The sequence below is a fragment of the Chiloscyllium plagiosum genome, unplaced genomic scaffold (genome assembly GCF_037043375.1).
Source record: "Chiloscyllium plagiosum isolate Xiang-an unplaced genomic scaffold, Cpla_swu_hap1 HiC_scaffold_10, whole genome shotgun sequence".
NCBI lineage: Eukaryota > Metazoa > Chordata > Chondrichthyes > Orectolobiformes > Hemiscylliidae > Chiloscyllium > Chiloscyllium plagiosum.
The window spans coordinates 17,669,611-17,689,141 of record NW_028270148.1 but is presented as its reverse complement, the minus strand read 5'-3'; the positions used below and the strand labels follow the sequence as shown (position 1 = coordinate 17,689,141).

General features: G+C 40.3%; 1 protein-coding gene across 3 annotated transcripts in view; it reads right to left on the bottom strand.

Annotated features, from left to right (window-relative positions):
* arv1 (ARV1 fatty acid homeostasis modulator) overlaps positions 1-19,531 on the bottom strand; it is a 44,802-nt gene that overhangs the window by 517 nt on the left and 24,754 nt on the right. The window contains exons 4-6 of one of the 3 annotated variants that reach the window (XM_087991164.1): positions 11,565-11,701; positions 8,409-8,507; positions 6,044-6,109 (exon numbers count right to left, since the gene is read on the bottom strand). In XM_087991164.1, coding sequence (XP_087847290.1) covers positions 6,044-6,109; positions 8,409-8,507; positions 11,565-11,701 — 302 coding nt within the window. Of the gene's footprint in view, positions 1-6,043; positions 6,110-8,408; positions 8,508-11,564; positions 11,702-15,810; positions 16,872-19,531 lie in introns of those variants that run through there. The other 2 variants (XR_006312433.2, XR_006312434.2) reach the window with 2 other exon arrangements.

Genomic DNA, 19,531 nt, shown 5'->3' with positions numbered 1-19,531 from the left:
TTCTACCCGTGTCTGCGTGGGTTTCCTCCAGGTGCTCCGGTTTCCTCCCACAGTCCAAAAGATGTGCAGGTCAGGTGAATTGGCCATGCTAAATTGCCCATAGTATTAGGTAATGGGTAAATGTAGGGTTATGGGTGGGTTGTGCTTTGGCGGGGCGGTGTGGACTTGTTGGGCCGAAGGGCCTGTTTCCATACTGTAAGTAATCTAATCTAATAAGAAATTATAAGTGATTTATTGCAAAAGAAATTTGGTTTAGATTTATAGCTCTTGGTATTTACATCTCCAATTGTCAGGTAGCAAACGGTCCAACAGGTGAATGAAAACAGAAATTTGCAGGATATTCAATGAGTTCAGTTGTACAGCAGGTAGTGAAGAAGGCTAATAGCATGCTGGCCTTCATAACAAGAGGGATTGAGTATAGAAGCAAAGAGGTGCTTCTGCAGCTGTACAGGGCCCTGGTGAGACCACACCTGGAGTACTGTGTGCAGTTCTGGTCTCCAAATTTGAGAAAAGACATTCTGGCTATTGAAGGAGTGCAGCGTAGGTTCACGAGGTCAATTCCTGGAATGGCAGGATTACCTTACACTGAAAGACTGAAGCGACTGGGCTTGTATACCCTTGAGTTTCGAAGATTGAGAGGGGATCTGATTGAGACGTATAAGATTATGAAAGGATTGGACACTCTGGCAGTAGGAAACATATTTCCACTGATGAGTGAGTGCCGAACCAGAGGACACAGCTTAAAAATACGGGGTAGACCATTTAGGACAGAGCTCAGGAGAAACTTCTTCACCCAGAGAGTGGTGGCTGTGTGGAATGCTCTGCCCCAGGGGGCAGTGGAGGCCCACACTCTGGATTCATTTAAGAAGGAGTTGGATAGAGCTCTCAAAGATAGTGGAATCAAGGGTTATGGAGATAAGGCAGGAACAGGATACTGATTAGGAATGATCAGCCATGATTATATTGAATGGGGGTGCAGGCTCGAAGGGCTGAATGGCCTACTCCTGCACCTATTGTCTATTGTCCTAATATAACTGTATCAAGAAATTATAGTTGAGCACATTGACTGACCAATCCTTCATTGTCTGACCAATCACTTATCCCCAGTCCTACATTCATAGCACACAGAACTGGGTCTATGTTGCTACTTGAGCATGGTTCTTGGTTCTGTTTCAACCTCAACTCTTTTTATGGCGCTGTGCAGCTTTTGTTAATGATTAATTACTGTCAGCCTTTTGCTCCTCACTGGTACCATAGAACAGGTAAATACCTGCTAAATTGAGGTTGACATTGCACCTTGGGCATCTGAAGAGGAATTTGGCTTTAAATAGTTCAATTCAAAATTATAACATCACAGAAAAGACTATTCGGCCCATCTCAGCTAGTGTGGCTTGTCTGCCTTCTCCCAGAAAATAATGATCCAATTCTGTTTTGTACACAATGATTAAATCACTTTTGCCACATCCTCAGAAAAAGCATTCTCAATCCTAACCATACACTGCAAAAAAAGTTTTAACCATGTCAGCTTTAGTTCTTTAGCCATGTACCTTAAATTGGTGTCATCTGGTTCTTGACCTTCACAATAACTTAGCTGTGGCAACAGCACTATCAATGTGGTGTTTAGCCAGACAGAACAAGCAGATTATGGGTTTGTGTGGTGTTAGCTGATTGCAGCAAGGAAAGTACTCAGCAGGTCTGGCAGCTTCCATGGAGAGAAAAACAGAGTTAACTTTTCAGGTCAGGCATCTACCTTCAGAACTGAATGGAGATAGAAATATTAATATGGTATAAGTAAGTGAAAGGAGAGAGGAGGAAGGAAGAACAAAAGGGAAGATTGTTGACTTATGGCGTATGGGAGAGATCATGACAAAGACAGAGTGGGTCTAAACAGCAGAATAATGAATAGCTGCCTCAAAGCAAAATAACATGGTGGGAATAGAGTTTACAGTCTGACAATGTTGAACTTAATGTTAAGTGCAGAAGGCTATAAAATAACAAATTGTCAGCTGGGGTGTTCCTGGAGTTTGGGTTGAACTTCAATGGAAGAGTGCAGCTGGCCAAGGATGGTGATGTGCGTGTGACAGCAAGGCGGAGAATTAAAATTAAAAGCCACAAGAAATCTCAGCTAAACGTGGTGACACTACCCGGAGCTTCTGGTTGTTTGTATTTTAATTCTCCACCTTCTTCCCACTTGGACTCATTCCCTGGCCTTCTGCACAATTCCAGTGAACGTCAATGCAAACCTAAGGAAGAACACCTCTTTTGATTAGGTATTTTAGAGGCTTCTAGACTTAACAGAGTTTAATGATTTTAGACTTTAAATTCTGTGTTACCCCATTTATTTTTATTGTGGTTTCATCCACAGCTGTTCACTATTCATACCACTCTGGGCAAACCTTTTGGTTCTATACAGTCTTTACCACTCACTTTTTGTCCCATGAAATCTTGTCAGTTAACCAGGCCCATTTTTCAATCTATTCAAAACTTCCTTCCTGTTCTGTTTGCGCTCAGACACCCCAACCCAGTCTTTCACTTGCTGAAAGCCTCTTAGTATCTCTTTGTACTTTCAGTTCTGAAGAAAGGTTAACTATTTCTCTCTCCGTGGATGCTGTCAGACTTATTGGATACTTCCAGCCTTTTCTACTTGTTTACTGGAATTCCAGCAGTATTTTGATAGCCATAGCAGGCAGTTCGACAGAGATGAACACGTGAATAAGGAGCAAGAGTGGGCCATTCAGCCCCTCAAATATTTAGGATTCAACACAAAGGATTGAAATTTACCTTGAGCAGGAATACAAATATCCTACACCCAACTTTTGTTGCTGTAGACCTCAACATTAAAATGCTAAACAACTGGGAGATCAATCACCAGTCGGCTGTGAAAGCTTCCCCCTCACTCAACCCTGAAGATTTAATAAGGCAATCAACAGCTGTAGAACTTTATATCAGAATAAACTTGTCAATCTAGTAAAGAACTGATTGTGTTACTGGCTCCTGGATTTAACGTCCCTTCATGGAAATTTCTCACCTCTTTTAGAAATTTAGAGTCTGGAAGTAGTCCATTCAGCCCATCTTGTCTGCTCCCCTATTTGATATGATCACAGCCAATCAAAACTTCAATGCGTTTTACCCACACTATTCTCATAGTCTTTTATGCCATTGATAATTAGAAATCTATCAATTTATGCTTTAAATACACTCAAAGACTAAACTTGCACAGCCCTCTGGGATATATAATTCAATAGATTCACAACCTGCAGTAAAATAAAAATTCTCACCTTGGTTCCTAAATGGCATCTGCCTTCCTTTTAAATTGTACATATCAATACAACGCCCCAACCAATGTACAAATCCTACTTGCAAAATCTCATCCATCCCTTTAAATATCTTATAAATTTCAATGAGATCATTTCTTGTTCTTCAAAACTCCAGAGAGGCCATGCCCAGTTTTCTCAATCTGTCTTCATAGGACAGTTCCATCATCCCAAGAATAAGCCTGGCAAACGTTAGTTGCAATTCTTCTATGGGAAAGTCTTTTCAAGGGGAAGGAGGCCAAAACTCTACACAGTCTTCCATGTGCAGTCTAACTAAACTTCTATACAATCGAAGCAAGACTTCGCTACTTCTGTTGAGAGTTTTACACAAGTGCATCTTTTTAGAATATGCAGTACAGGAGTAGGCCATTCAATTGTATCATGGCTATTTGTACCTCACCTCCATCCTTGAATATTCCTAACCAATCAGGTTGTAAATTTGCTTGCTGAGCCAGTATATTTGTTCCCAGATGTTTCGTCACCATGCTAGGTAACATCATCAGTGAGACTCTGATGAAGTTTTTTTTTAGATTACTTAGTTGGCCCTTCGGCCCAACAAGTCCACACTGACCTGCCGAAGCGCAACCCACCCAGACCCATTCCCCTACATTTACCCCTTCACCTCACACTACGGGCAATTTAGCCTGGCCTATTCACCTAACCTGCACATTTTTGGATTGTGGGAGGAAACCGGAGCACCCAGTGGAAACCCACGCAGACACGGGGAGAATGTGCAAACTTCACACAGAGAGTTGCCTGAGGTGGGAATTGAACCCGGGTCTCTGGCGCTGTGAGGCAGCAGTGCTAACCACTGTGCCACCGTGCCACCCACAGTATTGGTGCTCTGCCCCGATCACTATTTATCTATTGTGGTAGTTTATATAATTTCCAGTTCTGTTTCTGAGAGATTGGTAAAGGCGGTCCAAATCTATGTTTGTTAATGGAGTTCTGGTTTGAATGCCAGGCCTCTAGGAATTCCTGTGTATGTCTTTGTTTAGCCTGTCCCAGGATGGATGTATTGTCCCAGTCGAACTGGTGTTCCTCTTCGAGCCATAACACATTGCAGCACTTGGCAACTACGAGAAGCCGAGGAAAAGCACCTACACAATGTATTTGGAAACAACGGATACCTGATAAGCACAAGAGTGTGATGATAGAAAAGCACAGCAGGTGAGGCAGCATCCGAGGAGCAGGAAAATCGATGTTTCGGGCAAAAGCCCTTCAAGCGCAGTCCGCTGATTCCTGCACAACAGACCTAAACAAGATGACACAACGTGCGCAGAGACTCTAACCACCCTACCATCCATCAAAGACATCTCGGAAATGACGACCAGACTACTCCAACCCTAGGCATCATGGTAGCCCACAAACCAACCATCACACTGAAACAGCTCTTGATGAAATTAAAGGACCCCCTATAAACAACCAGCAGAACAAACATCATATACAAAACACCCTGCAAGGACTGCTACAAACATTACATTGGAAAAATGGGCAGGAAGCTAGCCACTAGAATACATGACCACCAACTAGCCATCAAATGACATGACCAACTATCATTGGTATCTATTTACACAGGCGAAAAGAGGGACACCAGTTTGACTGGGACAGGCTAAACAAAGACATGCACAGAAATTCCTAGAGGTCTGGCATTCAAACTGGAACTCCATTAACATCAATTTGGACCCCATTTACCAACCTCTCAGAAACAGAACTGGAAATGATACCACCCACCACAAACTGAGACAGATAAAAAGTAAGTGGGACAGTACGCCAGCGCTTCACCGAAGGCTCACTGATGATGTTACCTAGCATGGTGACGAAATGTCGGAGAACAAATCCACTAGCTCAGCAAGCAAATTTACAACCTGATCCACAACCTGAGCTACAAATCTTCTTCAAAATCTCAATTCTTAACCAGTAGAAATCTATGAATGTCAGTTGTCTCAGTATTCACAATCATTCAGGGGAGAGAATTCTAGATTTTTCCGATACATTGGTCTACTCAATCTGGAGTTGCTGAGCAAATTAAATTATTTCTTTTTACTTTTTCTGTCAAGTTCTTTCACTGTCTTATATCTCTCAATATACTCCTTTTTAAGGAAATAATAATCTGGTTGCAATTTTTCAATATTAATGATCTCGTGTTATTATTCAAAGTAAGTCAGATGATTATACTGTTTTCTAATGTGAAAAACATTAAAGATTTTATGTTGGCTGGATAGATCAGTGTCTCAGAACACAATAAAATCTACTTTTTACAATAAATTCAAAGTGAATTCCCTCAGCGGTTTGGTCAGAGAATTTTAAAATTGTGCTCATCAGTCCTGGCTACAGGTGAGGAGTACCTTACTATTACAAGACTTCATCATTTTCTCTTGTTTTTGTGAAGTTCATGTGTATCTGCAATATAGTCTGCACTGTAGTTTCTGCATTCTTTGTTTTTAAAATATTGCAGGTACTTGTGATTGTCTGGAATTCCCTCCTGCTGCCTTGATTTTCTTCTTTAAGACATCCTTAAAACTACCTCTTTGACCAACTTGCACTCATATCTACTTTATGTGGTTCAGTACCATATTTTGTTTTATAACATCATTGTAAAGCATGTTGAGACATTTTAGTACATTAAATACACTGTTTAAATGCAAGTTGTCATTGAGAAGACAAAATTGCACAATGAAATTTCCATCACATTGCTTTAATATCACAGGGAAAGATATTCAAATAACCTGCCAGAGTTGTGATGGTTTCCATTCAGCTGTTGAGTACATCTCATTGCCAAATTCATATCCAACCTGAAAAATACCACATGAATTAACATCCCATCTGATGTTACAACTGGCCAAGTCAAATCTCAGACTGAAATCTGGTTTGATAAATCACATCTTGTTTTGTTTTGGCTTTAATTAGGTGGTCTCTCCCTAAAACAGAAGCACCTTGTTGCAGTTTTTTGTTTTAACCATAAAACATAAGTTTAATTAAGCAAAATAAACAAAGGTGAAATCAAGTAAATAGAATAAAATAGAATCTATTTACTTTTAACACAAATTCAAATGTCTTAAAAAGGTTAAAATATAGTTCCATCAATCCCAAAACACTCCTTTACCAATTCCAAAGAAAAGCAACTCCTTCATACAGTACTCAAAAGACCCACTGTACAGTGCTCACACCAAAATTCCTTTCTTCAGCACCTCAATTGGTTTAAGCTATCTCGGACTTTAGCTCCAAGATTGAAATCTTCGCTAGCTTGTTCTTGGAGCTATTTTACAGCTGAAATTAAACATACCTCTATAATGGGAGAAAGTGATGACTGCAGAAGCTGGAGATCAAAGTCGTGAGCGTGATGCTGGAAAAACACAGCAGCATCTGAGGAGCAAGAGAATCGATATTTTGGGCATAAGCCCTTAATCAGGAATGAGGCTTGTGGGCCGGGGGGGGGTGCTGAGAGATAAATGGAGGGGGGCTGGGGTTAGGGGGAAGGTAACTGAGAATGTGATAGGTGGATGAAGGTGATAGGTCGGAACAGTCCTCCCCTGGCCCACAAACCTCATTCCTAATGAAGGGCTTATGCTTGAAATGTTGATTCTCCTGCTCCTGGGATGCTGCCTTACCTTGCTGTGCTTTTCCAGCATCATATTCTCAACTCTGCTTTAATAACGTCTTCAGGGTTAATTTCAACTGGATAATTGGATAATTTGATAGTTTGGCCCTAATTCATTAGTCCATGGTAATCTATTTCATTATATTTTCCCTTCTCAGTAGCACTGCTTAACAAAACCCACTTCATCAAAGACTTAACAGGACTGCCCCAAAACAAAGTAAAACTGAAACAAAAATCTCTTCCTCTAAGCTACTGGCATTTTCCTAAAGCTTAAAATAAACTGTCTAGAAATTTCCAAAACACATTAAAGTACAATGGTCTACTTTGCAATGTTGTAAGGCATCTTAAAGTAAACAAGAACTCGCCAGATTGCCAAAGCAGCCCTCACAAACTGTTTTAAAATAAATTACAATGGTTACAGGTATTATCAACTTCAGACACACAGAAAACCTATATTCAGAAATCTGAGAGTCCTTGTCCACGATTCTCTTAAGGTAAACTTGCAGGTCGAGTCGGTAGTCAGGAAGGCAAAAACAATGTGAGCATTTATTTTGAAAGGACGAGAATATAAAAGCAGGATTATACTTCGGAGGCTTTATCAGACATTGGTCAGACCACACTGAGAGTAATGTGAGCAATTTTGGGCCACATATTTCAGGAAGGATGTACTGACCCTGGAGCGGGTCCACAGGAAGTTCATGAGAATGATCCTAGGAATGAAAGGCTTACCATATGAGGAACATTTGAGGCAATGCTTTCCACAATGAGGGGCATACATAGTCTCATCAGATTGCTGTCACAAAGTACTTTATTCCTAATGTCTGTGTAAAGAATGCATCACCTGCCACAGTCTCTGAGAGGGTAAATGGTATGAAGTCAGTGTCCCAGAAAAAGAGATAGGATCGAGTATAAAAAATGTAATTCAGCGATAAATAAAGGCTTCTTTATCCCTTTGAAATATCCTTTACTTTTGATTCTGGAATATTTTGGGAATATTATACATTGTCCTGTGTAGGCAATGAACATGTTTCACTTAAATACAAAAGCTAAGCTGAAACCAGTGAATCAAGGAAGACAAAGTTGAAATATTCCAAAATCTGGCATGATGCATTTTCCTCATGAAAGTGTCTCTAAAAAAGACATGCTGCATATTCTTACAAAATTGCAGAATTTGACATTTTACTGAAAATGCCACAAGCTTTGCTTGCATGGTAATTAAACAAATATAAATTTATTCAATTGATCTATTGCCATGGTTGGGCACTCTGTTCAGGGCTTCTTTCCCCTGCCCTGGCAGGGAATTCATTTCTGTATACAGTGCTTTCCTCGAGTAGAATCTTATGGCGTTTATTTGCCTCCTTGTGAAGAGCCTGCTCCCTCTCTTCAGATGTGCTATGGTCCTTACTGTTTTAACCCAACAACAGTTTCTCCAGTTGCCTTTATCCAACAAAAATCTAACAGAATTATTTCAGTTCTCTTGAATTGTCTCTTACCTGTCTCTCAATTCGCAATACTAATTCATCACTGGTTACATTCCTAAATACATCCGCTGCTTCCTCATGCAATATATTAACAAGTGAAACTCCGCCAGCCTAAAAGACAGGAAGATAAAATAGCATACTTGAAAGGGATGTATTTTTAAGATTTTTTTAATCAACCTGTTCAGAGATGATATTACACACCTCTAACTAGATGGGACTTGAATCCAGGTCTCTGGGTCCAGAGATCTGAACATTACCACTGCACCAAAGGGCCCTCAAAGGTAAAGTTGTCATAAATTCTTGCTGACAACATTTGGAGGTGGTGGTGTTGGACTGGAGTCAACCTGATGAAGGAGCAGTGCTCTGAAAGCTAGTGTTTCCAAATACACGTGTTGGACCATAACCTGGTGTTGTGTGATTTTTTAATTTTGCTGACAATAGGCTGGTTTCTTGTTAGAGAGAGAGAGAGCGACAACTGGTGGTGGTTTAACCTGAGGGTCACTACAGATATATTTTAAACCAGTGGTTGAGAGACTAGATCGTGCAATGGACTAGTAGACTACCTCGAGATAACGAGTGGGTTCCAATCTTGAGGATGTTTGTAACTAAACGCAATACAGCAAAATATGAAATGGCCTTGTGTAAATATGAACAAATGTTCACATGTTGGATCTTTAAAATGAATATTAACATGTCTTCTATGTGTTTAAGCACTTGTGTTGGTACAGACTTGATGGACCAAAGGGTGTCTGTATGATTTTGCGACATCCCTGTTCGGAATTATGTTTATATATCGGATGTTCATAAATTGGGACTGCCTGTAGAAGAAGCATTTAGAAAACAAACATTTATTTTCTCTGTTGATATACTTTGCCAATGTTTTTTCCACTGACCATAGTGAAATTAAGATTCACATTTCTTGGTCTCCTTCAATAACTCAAACTTCAAAACTGTGAGAGTTCTTACCTTCCGGGTTCTTCTTTCTCCTGAAAGGATCATCTAAACTGTACACTACTTATTTCCGTTACGAGTGTGAGTCACTACAAATGACTAATGAATGCCCTCCGAGCACTTTATCAATAACAAATGACTGCATGTTCTTGGCACCCACAGGCATAGTTTCAAATAACCATTAAGGGACTTTTGGAGGTGGCATCCCTCTGATTAAGTTTACAGATGATGATTTTTAAGAAAGCTCCACAACTGTGCCACTGATGATGTTAAATTTCATTGTATAAATGTTTACACTGGTGGAACTAATACAAGACTGCACACATTTTTCATTTGTTTGGAATTATAAGCTGAAACGAAAGTTAGATTGCTATAACTAGAAACTTTTACAATGTGAAAATCAGATGCTCCAATTGTATAATATAATGCTGCCTTTCGAAAGCAAAAAAAGGAGGAAAATTTCAAATGGCACCAAGAATCTTTTCAAGCTATGGAAATTTTGTCTGGCAACAGCTCTCTGAATGGTTGATCTGCAATGTATTAAAAAAAAGTTATAAGTGCCAATTGCAGCAAATAATGCAGACCGACAATAGCTCTTCCACACCCCCCCCCCCCCCCTCTCCATTTTGAGAAAAAAGACCAGAAACTCAAGAAAACATAAAAGAAAGAATTTATTCAAGAACAGAAGGACAATAATAACCATATAGACCACTGTGTCACATAATTACAAAAATCAAAAGGATTGAGAGAGAAAAATAACTTTGTGGTCTGGATTTTTGATCTTCAGAATTCTATTCTATATCCTTTCTCAGCCCATAACATGTTATGTGTATATTTTCTCTGTCTTAATCATGATTGTGTACGTGGGCGTGTGTATATCTGGGGTTTGAATGGGATATAGTTTAGGATGCATAAATTAGAAATAATTTACTTTCAATGTTTTTATTATAGTTAAGCATGTTAAAATTGAATTATTTTTTACTATTACAGAAGAAACTTTCTGTGAACTGTTTTTGTTCTGGGTAACAGTCAGTCAAAGCAAACTGGTCATTTTAGTGTTCTTAAACTAATAGAGCACGGAAACAGACCCTTCGGTCCAACCAGTCTATGCCAAACATAATCCCCAACTAAACTAGTCCCACCTGCTTAATCGTGGCCTGTATCCCTTGAAACCTTTCCCATTCCTGTACTAATATAAGTATCGTTTACATGATGTAACTGTGCCTGCACCCACCACTTCCTTAGGAAGGTCATTCCACATATGAAACACCCTCTGTGTAAAGAATTTGCCCCATGTCTTTTTTAAAATCTCTCCCCTCTTACCTGAAAAATATGCCCCCTGTTCCTGAAATGCCCCATCTGAGGGAAAAGACACCTACCATGAACCCCATCTATACCTCTCTCATAAAGATTTTATCAATTTCATGACAAAGTATGGAATAATAAGAATATAAGAACTAGGAGCAGGAGTAGGCCATCTGGTCCTTCAAGCCTGCTCCAACAATCCAGAAGGTCATGGCTGATCTTTTTGTGGACTTGGATGCACTTACCTACACTCTAATGAGGCACAATTATAAAGACATTTTTCCCAGTTAAATTATGACACTAAGCGCTAGTTAAACTAACTTCTTCTATCATAGGTGTGGAGTGGCTGTCGTGTGTATCACCTACAAGACGCACTGCAGCAACCTGCCAAGGTTCCTTTGAATGCAGCTTTTACAACCATACTGGGAGCAGGTACTGGGCAACACTATCACCTGTAAATTCTTCTCTGAATTAAATATCATCCTGACTTGGAAATATATGATTACTTATCTACTGCCACTTGCTACAAACCCTGGAACTCTCTCCTTAATAACATGGGTCTACCTACATCAAATGGACTGTAGTGGTTCAAGTAGATGGCTCACTATCACCTTCTCAAGGGCATTTAGTGATGGGAATAAATACTGTATTAGCCATGCCAGTGACACTTAATCACTGGCTGTTTTCCTGGTTCAATCTTTGAAAGTGGCTAATTTATCTTTGCATTCTGACAACCATTTACAGACTAAATAATAATCTGTCCTTTCATATGGTGGGAAATTTACGATATGTTTCCAGACTTTTGTTTTGATGTGGGTTTCGTTTTGCCTTTCTTTCATTGTTCAACACAACAGAAGCCATAATTCTGGTAAATAAAATTCATGTTTAATCACATCAATTTCAAGAACATACCTCCAAGATCTTGTCACCCTCTCTAAGTCTCCCATCAAGAGCTGCTGATTCGTTTTCTCTTATTTTAGCCACATAGATTCCAAAATTTCCAGGATAACAGGGTTTATCCACTCCTCCCAAGATGTTAAACCCAAACCCTGTAAATGAGTACCAAGCACAAATGTAAACCAAAATTATATTGAGTAGAGTGATTCTCGTCGAAAAGTGGATTTATAGAATCTTACATGGATTCACGCAGCTTTTGAGCAAAATAACATGTAATTCTGCAAGTACAAATTCACCCCACGAAGTTACATGTGTATATGTGCATGTCACACTACAGGTGACCCCATTGTACTATACACACACACACATACAGACTGACGCACACACAGACACTCTTACAAACACACACTCTTCTACAGACCCTCTCTCATACACTCACACATGCACTCCCACACATACCCTCTCACAGACGTATATCCCTCTACACTCACACACTCTCTCAAAGGCACTCATAACTATGCCCCACCCCCGCACACACACATCCACATAAGTGTTCCTGCATTGTTATTAATATCCTCCACAGTGAATACCAATGCAAACTGCTCAATTCATTACCTCTTCATTTACCATTAATTTCCCAGACTTGCTAGGTATAGGACCAATGCTTATTTTGTTAATTCTTTTCCATTATAAATACCTATAGATATATTACTATCAAAGTTTATATTTCTAGCTAGCTTTCTTCATAATGTAACTTTTCCCTCCTCATTAATGGTTTGTCAATATTTGCTATTTTGTTCAATCTTCTGACCTTCTATCTTTTCACAATTATGTACTTTAATTTTGGTACTGAGTAACATTTTTACAGGCTACAAATCCTTCTGTTAGGATTTTTCCTTCTTATTGGAATATATTTATTCTGAGTATTCAGAAATATTCACTTCAATGTCTGCCCTTGGATTTCTACTGACGTATCACGAAACCTAATTTACCAGTTTACTTTAGCTATCTCATTTCATGCTCTCATAATTGCCCTTATTTCAGCTTAAAATAGCAGTTCTGGATCCACGTTCTTAGGCTGAATGAAAAACTAAATCATATTATGAGCTCTACTACCTCGGGACATTTTAAGATCATTAGTTAATACTATCTCATTCCATAGTAGGTCTACTATAGTCTGCTTGCTGATTGCATCCAAAACGTGCAGTTCCAAGATACTACCCTGAAAACATTCTACACATGTCTTGGTCCATCTGATTTTTCCAATTTGTGTGTTGATTAAAATGATTATCATATCTTCCCTTTATCACCTTCCGTCTCCACCCAAGCTACTATACATCCTGATTTCCTGAACTTAAGTTGTCTCTGCTATGTTAATTCCATAATTAAGAGAAACGTCCAGCCCCAATCTTTTCCTAGCTTCTTGTCCTTTGTGAATGTTTCTTCAATATTCGGGTCCCAACTGATGTCATCCTGCAGCCATGACTCTGTAATGGCTATCTGATCATAGATATTCGTTCCTATTGGTACTATCTGTATTATTCTGAATTCTATGTGCATTCAGATATAGAATCTTTATTCTGTTCTTTGTTTATCATTGTGACCACCAGCCTCATCTTTGACAACTCTTAAATATGTGCTTCCTATCCCTTCCTGTCATGATCTGTTAACCATTTGGTCAAAGGAACATTGATAGACAACATAAAATAGAGTGTACGATTCAAAAGAAGATTCAGGAGCAGAGGGACCAGGGTGCATATGTACAGATTATTGAAGTTGGTAATGCAGGTCAAGGGTGCAGATAATAAAGCAGTGTTCTTGGCTTTATTCATAGGGGGCATACGTACCAGAGCAAGGAGGTGAAGGTGAAGGTGAACTCGTACAAGACGCTTGTTAGACCTCAGCTGGAGTATTCTGTGCAGTTGTGGCTGCCATATTATGTGAAAGATATTAATGCATTGGTGATAGTGCAGAAGTGATTTACAAGAATGGCTCTGGAATGAGAAGCTGTTTTCTTTAGAGAGAAGGTGGACAAGAGGAGATCTGATAGAAACTTTCAGTATAATGGACAGGCTGGACAGCACTGCTACGGCAAAACTGTTCTTGTTTGTAAAAGAGAAAAATAACAAGAGGGCATTCTTTTAATGTGATATGAAGCATGATTGATGTGAGAATAACTACTTACTATGTGAACGAGTTTGAATCTTGATGAAGGGTCATGCCCAAAGCATCGATTCTCCTGCTCCTTGGATGCTGCCTGACCTACTGTGCTTTTTCCAGTGCCACACTTTATCCACACTATCACCTGGTAGTTAGGGTAAGTGTTGGGGAAAAGTTAACATTATTTGCCTGGAAGCCATTTTCCTGATTCGCATGAGAGTTCCATTTGCTGGCTATGCATTCCTTACTATGAGGTAATGTGGAAAGGTTGTCCTTATCTTTCTTCTCAAGATAGTGTCTCCTCCCTTTGCTGAATGATCAGCGCAGGCTGTAGAACCAGTCAAGCTGACATAGACTTTCCAATTAGTCCCCCTTCCTTCTCTAATTATTGCCTCTTCATGGTCATTCAGCCAGTTAGGGATATTTCTACTTCATATGAGCAATCTGTGTAACTAGAGCAGATGGTAATATCATTTGATCTGTCCACTTGTAGAATGCATAATAGTGCTTTAGTTTTGACCTTAATGACTAACTCTAATTTAGTATCAACTTGTAAGCATGCCAAACTGTGTAATTAACGATCAGCTCCTATCTGTTTTCTCTATATAATCCTGTAGTATCCTGATGTACTTCAGTATAACACCGAGCCACAGTTAGGACGGTGAATTCCCCATGATATATCGTGTAATAAACTAATCAGTTCGCAAGGTCCGAGTCTCGAGAGTTTTCTTCAACAGTATGAAATGCATTACCTGAAAAAATGGAGGACACAGGTTCAACTGAAGCATTCAAGAAGGCATTGGATGATTATTTGGATAGAAATGGTGTGCCGGGTTTAAGGAAAAGGGTAGGCAACTGGCATTAGGTGACAGAACCAATTCAGACATGATAGGTTGACTGGCCTTGTTATACATCACAATGGTTCTGTGATTTCCAATATTAAATACCTCTCTTTCATGCCATTCTCTACTCTTTAATTTACAACAGCTTCCTAAATTTGATCCCAATGGCCCCACTACTTAAAGTCCTCTCTTCCTCCCAAGTTATGCAGCTCGTGAGAACACTTACCCCAGCACTACTTTGGTATAGATCATAACAACTATTAACAGATTTTGTACCTGCTCCATGGTATAAAAGTTATTTAATTATGAAAGACTACTATCCAACAGTAATGCTCCATAAAAATCTCTTGCATGTATAATTGAAGCTTGTCTTTTTGCTTGGATCTGCATGGTTTCAAAACTGAAATGTCTAAGCAATTTAAAAGTGGCTGGGCATCAACCTCGATGGTTTCAGCAACACATAATTATCATAGATGTGTAGAAGCTCTCAGTACTTGTATGTTACACGCTTTAGTTATGATTTAGGACCAAGAGATTTTGGGTTCTTTTACTGCAATAAGACATAAGACAGGAGCAGGAGGAGGCCATTGAGTCTATTAAATCTGCTTCAACAGTCAATGAGATCATGGCTGATCTGATAATCCTCAACTCTGCTTTTTTCCTACAACCCTTAATCTCTGACTGATTAAAAATCTGTCGATCTCAGACTTGAATATACTTATCAATCCACCCTTGCCAGACCTCTGCAGTAAAGAATTCCACAGATTCACTACCCTCAGAGAAGAAATTTCTAACATCTCTCTTTTAAATGGGTGACTCCTTCTGAGATTATGACCTCTGGTCCTGGACTCTGTAACAAAGAGTAACTACGTCTCTGCACTTACTCTGTCAAGTCTTCTAAGAATCATATCTCGGAGGTCAGAAAGTGCACTGGAAAAGCACAGCCGGTCAGTCAGCATCTGAGTAGCAGGAGAGTCGATATTTCATCAGGAATATGGTGGTGTTGTACTACCAAGGGTGCTGAGAGATAAATGGCAGGGGGTGGGGATGGGAGAGGAAGGTAGCTGGGAATGCAATACCTACATGATGGTGATAGGTTGGAGTGGAGTGAACAGATGAGAGGGAAGATGGACAGGTAGGTGGTGCTAAGTTAGAGGGTGGTGCTAAGTTAGAGGGTTGGATCTGGGATAGGTGGGGGAGGGAAGATGAGGAAACTGGTAAAATCGCCATTGATGCTATGTGTTTGGAGGGTCCCAAGGCAGAAGATGAGGTGTTCTTCCTTCAGTTGTCGAGTGGCCAGGATTTGACAATGGAGGCGGCCCAGGACTTGCATGTCCTACGCAGAGTGGGAGGGGGAGTTGAAGTGGTATATATTTTAATAAGGTTGACATTATGAGAAATGTTCTAAAACAGACATATGTGCTTGCTTTTCATTAATCGAATTCAATATAGGTCGCTCCAAAGATTTGAGCACAGAACCCAGGCTGACATTCAGTTCAGTATGGAAGGAATGCTGCAATACTGAACATGTTATTTCAAATAAGAAGTCAAAACATCTGTTCTCTCAAACCGTATCCAAGTATTTTTCTGTCTTCCCTGCGTACGAACGAATATTTATGCATCAAACGACTACTATTGTTTTGTTGCAGTTTGTGGGAACGTTCTCTCCACTTTACAAGTACACTTAAGACTCCGGGAAATTCATATTCGTATGCAAGTTCTAATGTTGAAAACTAATTTTTTTCCATGAGGTTAATGAAGCAACATTTATTATGACGGAAGTCTTGCGTGAGAATATAACCCAACCTGTTGTCTACACACATGCAAGTAAGTTTTAAATATTCTAAACGCCCTTGCTTTTTTATTGGGTTGGATGCACGTGAGCAGTCCAGTACTGCAAATCCAAGGTAGAAGCCAGCGTGGTCATGCGTTAATAATTTATATCCGTTTTCAGAACTAAGTAGGGAGGTTGCCAAAGAGTTTCTCTGCTGACCTGCATTTCCTCTTTTCAATACAATGATATGAGATTCCGTTTTCATGGAAGGCATGTCTCTTCTGCGCCGGCTCGCCATGCTCCAGTTCTCACTAAGCGTCTGCCGTTGTTACCACACGTGAGTTTGTCGCACAAAGAAACACTTTATTGCGTCTCTTAACACAGTATCGTCACAGCAGCTTCTGCACGACGTTCAAAACGATATCGAGAAAGAACCTAAAAAATAAAGATTGCCTCTTTAGTTCGAATTTCTTCATAATTATAATTGAGGCGCTGAGAAGTCAATCTTCTTGTAATTAAGCGGGGCAAACCACAGCAGCAGATCTCCTGCAGGAAAGGAGACAAGCAGAATTGGAGCGAATTAAAGCCTTAAAAGTGTTTGTTTGTGTGTGTCGGGGATGGGAGGAAAGAGGTTAACTGCATGTCGCAGCGTCAAATAGAGCAAACAGCTACAGGCTTGGCTAAGCCGTCAAATCGTATACTGTACTGCCCCATTAAATAAATCATAGGTGTACATATGTGTCGATGTGTGATTCTTTCGAACTTTAGGCGGCAAATGCAGATATACTGAAGAAAACAGGTGTAGGGGGAAAAAATTCACTTGTAGACATTAGCGACAGGACTAACACGTTATTAAGTCAACAAATACAGATATTTCTTTTAACTTGTGGACTACGTTTTAATTTTAATGAGATATAGCTAAAACGGACCAAGAGTTTTTGTTGTGGCCAACTGAAATGGGTGAAAGGGATTAAAAAGCAGCTAATTCACAACTTATCTGGTCACACCACTTTAGAGATCTGTTTTAATAAACATTGCTAAAACACTAAGATGTTCTTCAGACAACTTTGAAGCTCATACAGTACTTATAGTTGAGAACAGGTGTATGTTCCTTTCTTGATTCACCTACTTATTTAATCTTAAAATTGGGGGAGGAAGCAATTCATAAACTTTAAAATTGACCAGAGGTACATGTTCTAAGTTATTCAAGTCCCTGCTGATCCACAGAGCTGACCAATAATTCTAATACACACAATAATCTCTTTTAAAAATGATGGCACTGGCATAACGTATGCTGAACAAACAACACGGTGGCACGGTGGGCGGCACGGTGGCACAGTGGTTAGCACTGCTGCTTCACAGCGCCAGAGACCCAGGTTCTGTTCCCGCCTCAGGGGACTGACTGTGTGGAGTTTGCACGTTCTCACTGTGTCTACGTGGGTTTCCTCCGCGTGTTCCGGTTTCCTCCCACAGTCCAAAGATGTGCAGGGTCAGGTGAATTGGCCATGCTAAATTGCCCGTAGTGTTAGGTAAGGGGTAAATGTAGGGGTATGGGGTGGGTTTCGCTTCGGCGGGTCGGTGTGGACTTGTTGGGCCGAAGGGCCTGTTTCCACACTGTAATCTAATCTAATCTAATCTAATCTGAACCCAAGTACCAGCTCTAAGCAGTGAAGTTTGTGACAAACAGAAAGGGTTTAGAGGAATATGGGCCAAGTGCTGGCAAATGAGACTAGATTAGGTTGGGACGTCTGGTCATCATGGATGAGTTGGACTGAAGGACCTGTTTCCGTGCTGTACATCTCTGTCTCTCTATGTCTTTAAAATGCTTTAACTGAAAATCCTACGAAAACCAAACTCTATAAAAATCTCAAAAACACTGTCATGAACATTATAGTAGTATGCCATAAGAATTAAGAGTGCAGGTCAGTGACAAGATAGAGCATGTATCAGAACATTAGAACATGGGTTTGGTCTTGTGATCTGCAGGACAAAAAGATGTGCAGGTAGGAAAGGTAGTCTAAGTGCTTTGGCATATGAAAGCAGGATTATCTTGCTTCTGCAAGGTTTGTAGTTCAGGTTGAGATTTAGGGTGTGGGTTTGCTCGCTGAGCTGTAGGTTTGATATCCAGACGTTTCGTTACCTGGCTAGGTAACATCATCAGTGGCGACCTCCAAGTGAAGCGAAGCTGTTGTCTCCTGTTTTCTATTTATATCTTTCTCCTGGGTGGGGTTCCTGGGGTTTGTGGTGATGTCATTTCCTGTTCGTTTTCTGAGGGGTTGATAGATGGCATCTAGGTCTATGTGTTTGTTTATGGCGTTGCGGTTGGAGTGCCAGGCCTCTAGGAATTCTCTGGCATGCCTTTGCTTCGCCTGTCCCAGGATAGATGTGTTGTCCCAGTCGAAATAGTGGCTTTTTTCATCCGTGTGTAGGGTACGAGGGAGAGAGGGACAACACGAAACACGATAGAAGAGACATTTAACATCATCAACACACCCCACAGGCATAAAGTTCACCAAGGAGGAAGAAACCGACAACAAGCTCGCATTCCTGGAAGTCACAATCGAAAGAAAGGACAACGGAGAACTACAAACCTGCGTATACAGAAAACCGGCAAACACTGACCAAATACTTAACACCAGCAACCATCCCAACACACACAAACAAAGCTGTACCAGAACACTATTCCAATGAACCACCACACACGGCAGCACAGACAAACTACGCAAAACAGAGCAGAACCACCTATACAACGTATTCAAGAAGAACGGCTACTCAAAAAAAAATACAGCGTACAGATTTCTCAAGAACAAACCACGACAAGCAGACCAAACACAGCCAGAAACCCTAACCACCTTACTATACAAAGAAGTTTCAGAAATGACAGCCAGACTACTAAGACCCCTCGGAATCCTAGTAGCACACAAACCCACCAACACTCTCAAACAAAAACTAACAAACTTAAAAGACCCAGTACAACCCATGGACAAAACCAACGTCATCGACAAAATTCCTTGCAAGGACTGCCACAAACACTACGTAGGACAAACAGGAAGAAAGTTAGCCACCAGGATACACGAACACCAGCTAGCCACAAAACGACACGACCCTCTCTCCCTTGTAGCCCTACACACGGATGAAAAAAATCACCATCTATCCTGGGACAGGTGAAGCAAAGGCATGCCAGAGAATTCCTAGAGGCCTAGCAC